This window comes from Juglans microcarpa x Juglans regia, chromosome 7S (genome assembly GCF_004785595.1).
Source record: "Juglans microcarpa x Juglans regia isolate MS1-56 chromosome 7S, Jm3101_v1.0, whole genome shotgun sequence".
NCBI lineage: Eukaryota > Viridiplantae > Streptophyta > Magnoliopsida > Fagales > Juglandaceae > Juglans > Juglans microcarpa x Juglans regia.
This window is the reverse complement of record NC_054607.1, coordinates 1672592-1682201: the sequence shown is the minus strand read 5'-3', so window position 1 is coordinate 1682201 and position 9610 is coordinate 1672592. Positions and strand designations below refer to the sequence as shown.

The 9610-nt window shown below is 33.4% G+C and overlaps 2 protein-coding genes across 2 annotated transcripts; both read left to right on the top strand.

The window, feature by feature from the left end:
• The first annotated feature begins 2545 nt into the window (after nt 1–2545).
• Nucleotides 2546–2989, top strand: LOC121241300. Its single transcript, XM_041139009.1, has one exon. The coding sequence runs from the start codon at nt 2644–2646 to the stop codon at nt 2926–2928; it is 285 nt and encodes a 94-aa protein (XP_040994943.1). The 5' UTR covers nt 2546–2643; the 3' UTR covers nt 2929–2989.
• Nucleotides 2990–3272: 283 nt separating this feature from the next.
• LOC121241690 (desmethyl-deoxy-podophyllotoxin synthase-like) lies at nt 3273–5048 on the top strand. Its single transcript, XM_041139570.1, has 2 exons — nt 3273–4218; nt 4381–5048. The coding sequence occupies exons 1-2, from the start codon at nt 3298–3300 to the stop codon at nt 4999–5001; spliced, it is 1542 nt and encodes a 513-aa protein (XP_040995504.1). The 5' UTR covers nt 3273–3297; the 3' UTR covers nt 5002–5048.
• Nucleotides 5049–9610: the final 4562 nt, after the last annotated feature.

Genomic DNA, 9610 nt, shown 5'->3' with positions numbered 1-9610 from the left:
GTGTGGAAGAAGAAGTTCATTATAATCCAGTACTGTCAATGCCATTGTTTTTAGAAAGTGGATATGAAAAGGACAAATGCATGTTCGAATCATTGCTTATTTCTTGCTCTGACGCCAGATTCGCCACTTAGATGGGATGAGAATCGAAATATCATTTCAAATATTTTTATAATTTATTTTTAAAATATTTTTTAATTTTAAATATTTAATATTTGTTATTTAATCATTATAATATTTTAAATTTATAAATAAAATATAAAAAATAATACAATATTTTAAAATTTTAAAAATAAAACTATATTAAAAAGCTATATTCAAATAATATTTTAACTTTATAATATTTTTATTCAATTTTTTCAAAATCTAATAAAAATTCTTAACTCAAATTATTTCATTAATATTGACAAAATTCTCAACTTTTCTCATTATTTAAACATGCCCTAAAATGACATAGGATCAATCATTGCAGGAAATTACTATTAATAAAATTATATATTTATAAAATTCTCAACTTTTCTCATTATAAACATGCCCTACTATTCATTTACTATTATTTTTGTATTTGATTTTTTTTATTTTACTTAATGGTTAAGGAAATGACTTTTAGAAAAATTATATATAATTTTTTAATTTTTTCTTAATGATTAAGGATGTTAAAAAAATACTTAAAATAAAATGATAAAAAAATAAAAATTTCAAATACATTATAAGTAATAAATGAGGAGTAAAAAAGTAGTAACTTTATCACTATCCGTTATTGCAATTTTTCAATATGGACAAATAAGAGCATTGCCATTGGACTAGCCAAATGCCAATGTATCTTCATATTTTGGCTAGGTATAAGAAAAATCATCTACATTGAACTAGCCAAACTACTAAAGCTCAAGATATAAGCTCCAGTTAATTAAGGGGCTAGTCATATTTGGAGAGTTACTTTTCACATACCAAACAATTATTTTAATGTTTTCCACCAACCATCTCTCTCTCTTTCCCTCACTCTTCTCTCCCTCGCAGGAAATGTTTTCCACTTATGTGCATTCCGCGCATTCTTCTTCTATTTTTTTTTTGGATATTTTCATTTTCTCCTTATTTCTTTATTTATATATTTCCCAGTAGTTTGAGAATTGGGGTCATTGTTTTTATTTATATTTTAAGCTGAAAGAAAGTTTGGTTTGTATGTGTTTGTTGAATAATTAAGTTGAGGAAGAAAATAGTTAGAAAATAATAATTTTAAGTAAAAATTCAATTATTAATTAATATATGAAGTTTATTTATAAGAAAAAAATTATTAAAATATATAAAATTATTTTATTATTTTAACTTTAAGATGACTAGTCCAATGTGGATTCACTAAACTAAAAATTAATGCTATAGCTAAAATTTGAAATTCTAGCCAAATGCTCTAAGACCTATGTTCTGAAGTTATTGTGGCAAAATCGTCTATACCACTATAAACCACGATTTTAGGGGTGGTAACATAGGTCTCGTTTAGTTACATAGATAAGATAAGATAATATGAAAAATTTATAAATAGTAGTAAGATAATTTGTGAATAATAGTGAAATAATTTGAGTTAAAATTTTTATAAAATTTTTAAAAAATAAGATAGAAAAAAATTAAATAAAAAAATTATAAAGTAAAAATGGATCCGATAAGATACGTATAAATAATCAAAATTTCCATTGATCATTTCTGAAGTAATTACCTGTTTGCTAGGACTTCTAATTCTTAATTAATGCATACCGTTGGCAAACAAGCTAGCTAGCACTAAATATTGCATCTGCCCATGCAGTTAGGGTCCAAATTAAGGAAGGCATTTCCCCCAACTAAAGAGAAAATTAATGAAGAGTACAGAGTCTGAATATCCTCAAACATATATATATATATATAAATATATATATATATATATATATATTAATTCATGAATAATTCTATTAATTGCATAATTAATATGTACGTACGGTACTACTTGTGAAGCCATGCAAACAGCTGACTTTCGTCCATATAGGCCATGCAAATAGCTAGCTAGCTGACTTTCGAGTAGTATACTACTACTTCTCGTAGCAAGTTAATGAGAAAAAAAATGATACGACTCATATCATGTACAAATTGTTATCAAAGTACGAATTATAAAGTGTCGGGTCTGTTTAGATTTAGAAATTATTTTATCTTATTTTATTTTATTATTATATTTTTTTAAATTTTTACATAAAATATAATAAATAATTTATTTTTTTAAAATTTTAAATAATAATAATATTAAAAAATAATATTCTAATAATATTTTATTAATTTTAATCTTTTATATAAAATCATCTTATCTCATTTCACTATCTAAACTGCCTCTAAATATTAGCATCCACAATTTTCAACAACGTTATTAATGTTATATATATATATATATATATATATATATATATATATGAGTAATGTTAGATAAAACGTTAAAATGTGTAAGTTGAACAAGCCTAGAGATTAAAGAAAAGAAAGATCGCATAAATTAACATATTAAGATTGGTTTGGTCAGTGGGTCCGATTCATGATTCATCTACGGCAGAGATTTAACCCTAACGGTCCAGCAAACTTGAAGAGAAATTGCTCTGCTCGAATCAGAACCACAAAGAATTTCTCATAGAAACTCCAATGGCAGAGCCAACAGTATCATCACCAAAAGAAAAAGATGTAAAGGCACCGAATATGATTGAGAGAGCCAAGGAAGAGATCGAAGCAATCATTCACACTAAAAATTCGCCACACCATCACAAGGAAACGCATGGAAGGAGTGATGACATTGATGAGAACACCCGGATCGATGATGATGTCAAAGGCCCCAATGTGTTTGAACGAGTGAAGGAAGAGGTCGAGGCCCTTGTTGAAGCAATTCATCCTAAGAAAGAATCCAAAAATGATGAGCCATCTCAGAAGTGAAAGGTGGGTCGAGCTTCTGTCACGAGATGTTTGAAAAACATACTGTCAATGTGATTAGAAAGGAGAATTAGCTATTATCGAATTAAGCATCCTTTGATTTCTATGTCTGTGTAACTTAACCAGTCATGGTTGAATTTTATCTGCTTATTCCATTGCTCACTTTTGACTACCGAAATCATTTTATTCATTTTCTTAAAAAAAAAAGAAAAAAGATTGGTTTGGTCAGAAAGTCAAAACAACAGGCCTCAATAATTAATAGTTAGCCACCCCAAAAGCGTGTGGACGTAAAGCATCCACAAATTTCAAGATCTGAGGGCAATAATAATATATGGAAAAAGATAAGAGCTTCCGTATGAGCTTTACTCCACAATGCTCCAAATTCTTCTCTCCTTTGCAACTCTTTCATGGCTCTTCTTCCTGTTTATCCTGGTTCTTTATTCATGTAAAAGATCATCTAAAGCCAAAGGCCAAATACATAGAAAGTTGCCACCAGGGCCATGGAAACTGCCTCTTATAGGGAACTTGCACCAGCTGGTTTTCTCTTCGTTGCCCCATCATTCCTTGAGAAAGTTAGCACTGAAATATGGACCAATCATGCAATTGCAACTGGGTCAGGTATTGGCTATAGTTGTTTCATCACCAGAAATAGCCAAAGAGGTGCTCCATACACATGACACTGTATTCATAAATCGGCCTACCTTTCTTGCTCTCGAAATTCTCTCCTATGGCTATTCAGGTATTGTCTTTACTCCCTATGGCGACTACTGGAGACAGATGCGAAAGATTAGAGTCATGGAACTCCTGAGTGCTAAGCGGGTGCAGTCCTTTAGATCCATCAGAGAAGAAGAGGCTTTGAATCTACTTGAATCAATCTCTTTGTCCGGGGGACTTGCAATCAATCTCAGCGAGAAAATCTTGTCCATGACTTATGGTGTGACTTCCAGGGCAGCAATTGGAGCGAAGTGTAGGCAGGAAAAGGAATTCATATCATTGGTTAAGGAAATTCTTCTTATGAGCGGAGGTTTTGACGTGCCTGATCTATTCCCTTCGCTAAAGTTCCTTGGTTTCCTTACTGGGATGAAGCCAACTTTGGTTAAAATGCATAGAAAGACAGACAGGATTCTGGAGGATATAATCAAGCAGAAGATAGAAAGGAGTACAAACAGTTCTTCAGCCGGCTACAATGAATCGGCTGATCATGAAGATCTAGTTGATGTGCTGTTGACACTTCAGGAGAAGGGTGGGCTTGATTTTGATATCACAAGAGATCATATCAAAGCTATGACTCTGGTATGTACTTAGTTGAGATTTTCTAATTTATCATCAACATTTCTTAATCGTCTTTTCTTTCTCTTCTTCTTGATAAATGTCTAAATGAGCAACCTTATACAAGTATTTTAAGGAAATTTACAATAAGACTCTATCCAGTCGTAACTCCAACCCCTTTTTTAGGACATTGTATCTGCGGGGAGTGAGACTTCAGCATCTACAATAGAATGGGCAATGTCAGAATTGGTGAAAAACCCAAGAGTCATGGAAAAGGCACAAGCCGAAGTACGAAGAGTCCTTGAGGAGAGGAGGAACATTAACGAGACAGACATTCAGAAACTAGATTACTTGAGAGCAGTTGTCAAAGAAACTTTGCGGTTACACCCTCCAGGTGCCTTAATCCCAAGAGAATCAAGAGAAAAGTGTGAAATCAGTGGATATGAGATACCTAGCAACACAAAAGTGCTCATTAATATATGGGCTATGGGAAGAGATCCCAAATACTGGATTGATGCTAATCACTTTCATCCAGAGCGGTTCTACGACTCCAGTATTGATTTTAAAGGGACCAACTTTGAATACATTCCATTTGGAAGTGGTAGGAGGATCTGTCCAGGCATATCATTTGCTTTTGCAAGTGTTGAACTTGCTCTTTCTTACTTGTTGTATCACTTCAACTGGAAACTCCCCAATGGAATCAAACCAGAAGAGCTTGACATGTCTGAGTCTCCCGGATTAACCACCAAAAAAAGGAAGGATTTGTACCTTATTGCCACTCCTTGGATTTCTCTGTTTAATAATTGAAGAGATTGAATTTAGATGTATGTACGTACTACCTACCTATTGTTGCAGAGGATTGCAGTATATATATCTTTGTCTGTAGAAATGTTTGGTGTCAAGAAAAAAGAAAATCGAAATACTGAATGTAATACACCACTTTGTACATGTGAAAGTTTGATTTTCTCTAAATTTCTTATGTATGATTCATCCAATTAACAAATATCTTAATGTGAAATATAATTCTAGCTGATTTTGCTTTTTGTGCTTTCAGACATGTTTGCCACAGCATGTCTGTATCTGCCATATTAAAGGATATAGTTGCGAGTTTCCTTTGAAGTTTTGCTCTTTGAAATGTTTGTTTCGATATTTAAATAAGCATGTCTGTATCTGTCATATTAAAGGATATAGAGATGCATCAGAACCTGCATGCATAAATAAGCATGTCTGTATCTGCTATACATGTTGAGAAGTTAATTTATTTGCATTTTGATATCATGGGCTTCTCTCAAACATTGATTAGGCATTCATCTTATTGCAATATAGCTTTAATCACTGCATTCAGTTGGATTCAGAGCCTTAATTTGCAGCTAGTCGATTACTTGAAAAACCAACTTGTGTAATTGGGTTAATTTTAAGAGAAAGAAAAATGATTTTGCCACGTAAAGATTTCATAAAAGTAAACTTACAAACTGATCACGTGGCTTGATATGGTACGTCGGATTATAAAACAAATTTTATTGTAAACTAGATCTAACATATTATATAAAATCACGTCAGTTTTTTAATTTACTTTTATGAAATATATTTTCTAGCTGTAGTAATTCTTAAGAAAATATTGAAAAAAAGCTCAAATGTCTTGGATTTTATTGTTCTAAAATTTATGGGTTAAAACTGTATGTATGAAAGCCCATTGACCTGCAGTGCACTTAATGAAACAAGATCATGGGGTACTAATGTAGCTGTATGTAATCAGAATCGGACCCTAAAAGTGGATTGAGTTTTTATAATCTAATTAATTAGATATTTATGTTATTTTTTAAAACGTTTTAATTATTTTTTTTTTTTTGAGAAAAAAGAATCAACATATATAAATTCAGATAAGACTCATATGTAAATAATCAAAATTTCCATTGATTTCTGAAGTAATGACCTGTTTGTTATGTCTTCTAATTCTTAATTATTAATATATGCAGACTGTTGGCTAGCTAGCTAGCTGTAAGTCTTGTATATATCAGCCCTTGCAATTAGGGTCTAAATTAAGGAAGTCATTCCCCAACAAGAGAGAAAATTAACGAAGAGTACAGAGTCTGAATATCCTCGGAACACATATATAATTTGGATGGTGCTATTATGCTCACTCAACGTGTACAGTTGGACGTGTCTCTAGTGCATTTGTATTTTTTTAATTTTTTTTTCTTTTAAATATTTTTAAAAAATACATCAATTTATTAATAATCACTTTCTTAACTATTAAAAAAAATAAAATAAAACATATGAACAGTCAAATTAAAGATATAAACTCAGGTAAAAAACTATCATTTTTCTGTATAATTCATAGATACCTAGCATCCTATTACTTGCCCAATTAATATGTACGTACGGTACTACTTGTGAAGCCATGCAAACAGCCAAGTTTCGTCCATATAGGCTATGCGAACATTGCGAAGAGCTGACTTTCGAGTACTACAAAATATCATTTCTGTATAATGCTCCAATTTCTCTCATTCCCAGTTTTTAGTAATTGGCTCTTAATCATCGTGTACATGATATCATCATCATCAAAATCCAAAGGCTAAATAAACCATACAAAGTTGCCTCCAGGGCCATGGAAACTGCCTTTTCTAGGAAACTTGCACCAGCTGGCTTTCAGAAAACAGCCACATGACTGTTGCTTGAAAGGGCTTGGCCGATAAATATGCATGGACCCCTTATATATGCAGTTGCAACTGGGTGAGGTTTTTGCTGCAATCATTTCATCTCCAGAACTCGCCGGAGATGTGCTCAAGACACATGACCCTCCGAACCACCTTAATTTCGTTGAGATTATAACCTACAGTTCGAATAATATTATCAAATGCTCCCTATGGTGATTACTGGAGGCAGATGCAAAAGGTCGTTTGTGTAATGGAGCTCTTGAGCTCTAAGCGAGTCCAATCGCTTAGATCAATAAGAGATCAAGAATAGAGGTCGGGAATCTTAATGATGAGAAAATCTTCTCCTTAACGTATAGAATAATGAGAAAAGATATTTGCAACCATATCGTTAAACTCTCTAGAGGTTTTGACTTGCATGATATATATCCTTCGCTCAAGTTTCTTCGTTTCCTTTCAAGGACAAGGGGTGAGTTGTTGAAAGTCAAGAACATAAGAATGGATGAGATTCTGGAATATTATATACTCAACGAGCATAGGATGAGAAGAAGTGGCAATTTTTCATGATGATATATATAGTTGATGTGCTTTTGAACCTTCAAGAGGTGGGTGAACTTGAATTCAGTATCACAAGCAAGCACATCAAAGCTATCACCATGGTACTACGTACTATATATAGATATGTAATTATTTTCCACCAACATTTCTTTATTTGTTATTTTTTCCACAGACAAATAAGCTAACTCTTTTTTGTTGCAAAGTATTTCTACTTGCAAGTTAGCTTATTAGAGTACATGTCTTATAAAACTAGTTCAACAGCAGCTGATTAAAATGGTGAAGTGGCAATGTCCGAAAGATGGATGGTTTAAATTAAATTTGGATGGAAGTTCTCATGGAAATCCTGATTTTTCAGGTGTGGGAGGGGTGATTCGAAATTCCTAAGGGGAGTTGTTATGTGCTTTTGCAACATTTACAGGTCATTGCACTAATAATTTCGCTGAGGTATTGGTGTGTTTCATGGACTTAGATATGTCTGTACGTTGGGTTTGATAAATGTAGAGATTGAACTAGACTCTATGCTAGTGAGAAAATGGCTACAGCAGAAAAGATGTGGTCTTTGGTATATGGAGAATTATTGGGAGGAAATACAAAGAAGGTTAGCTGGGCTTCAGGTTTCTTTCTCTCGATCATTCTTATTGAGAGACTAATATAGTGGTAGATGGTTTAGTGTAAAGAGGTGCGAATGGTTCAAATGACGTATGGTATTCGACTTCAGATCTTCCTCCTCTCATTAGAGGTTTTATTAGACTGGATAAGGGGGTTTTCCTTATATTCGTAAAAATTGTAAATGATTTTGTTTATGGGGGCTAAGTTCTTTATTCTTTATTGGTTAGTGATGTCCGTTTGGAAGTGGAATGTGTTTGTTACCACGGTTTTTGCCTCCGCCATAAGTGAGGACGATTTATAACAAGAAGGCTTGACCTTCATGATTAAAAAAAAAGAGTACATGTCTTATACATTGTTGACATGATAGGACTGCAAGCAGAACCCTTCAATTTGATATTGATGTCATTATGCTATTTCTAAGACTAATCCATTCTCAGGACATTCTCTCAGCGGGGAGTGAGACTTCAGCCACTACATGAATAGTGTGGACCATGCCAGAACTGATGATGAAAAACCCAAAAGTGATGGAGAAGGCACAGGCTGAAATGCGAGGAGTCTAATTTGAGGGAAGGAGGAACATTGATGAGGAACACATCTAGAAACTAGAACATGCGAAACAAGTTGTCAAAGAGTCTCTACAATTACATCCTCCAGGTGCCTTAATCCCTTGAGAATCAAGGGAAAAGTAGTGTGAAGTTGGAGGGTATGAGATACCAATTGGGGAGGGACCCAAAATATGGAATGATCATGTTGATTGCTTTCATCCAGAGAGGTTCATGGGTTCTTTTGTGGATTTTAAAGGGACCAACGAATTTGAATTCCTTCTATTTGACATGTCTGAGTCTGCTGGAATAATCTGTGAGAGAGATAATGATTTGTATGTAATTGCTACTCCTTGAATTTCTCTTTCTTAATAAAGACACTAAAAAGGTATGTATATGCAATGCCTATTATTGCAAGGAATTTTCATGGTATTTGCCAATGGAAATGTTTAATGGGGTAAGGGAATTAGGCAAGGGAAGGGATTTACACTTGATGTCAAGGTAAGGTTGTTAATAAATTATGATGTAATGTATTGTGATTGTGACAAATGGTTTTATCCCACTTGATATGTAGATCAAGGGATTCAAGATCCCTCAAGTACTTCCTCCATGAATCTTGACCCATTTGGAATAAAACATAAATTAAGGATCATGGTGTTACCAACTCAACAACTCATCACTCACAAGCTCTTAATTAATGAATTAAACGTTCAATATTCATAAAGACTAACTTTAAACAAAGATAAAATTAAAAATTAAAAGTGTGGACGGCCAACTACCTTTAGAAAAATTAAAAAAAAAAAAGGTTGGCCGGATCGAGTTGTCCGACTACCACATCTATGGATGTCCAAACGCCCTGTTTTTGTAGAGAAATTCTTCTTGCAGTCGGAGACTTCAGCGCACTCCCAACGTGGCAAAAACTCACCGTTTCACTTAAATTCAACACGACGTCGTTTGGACAAAAGAGAAATGAAGAGCTGCTGAAACACTTTCCCCTTTCCCCTTTCCCTTTCGAGAGACTGCTCCCGAACTCCCCCCTTCTCCTTCTGCTTG

Bases quoted from the DNA above. Each gene is read 5' to 3' on its own strand.
- LOC121241690 (XM_041139570.1), top strand. From the start codon at position 3,298: ATGCTCCAAATTCTTCTCTCCTTTGCAACTCTTTCATGGCTCTTCTTC. The intron at 4,219-4,380 runs GTATGTACTTAG...CCCCTTTTTTAG, and splicing joins ATATCAAAGCTATGACTCTG to GACATTGTATCTGCGGGGAG.
- LOC121241300 (XM_041139009.1), top strand. From the start codon at position 2,644: ATGGCAGAGCCAACAGTATCATCACCAAAAGAAAAAGATGTAAAGGCA.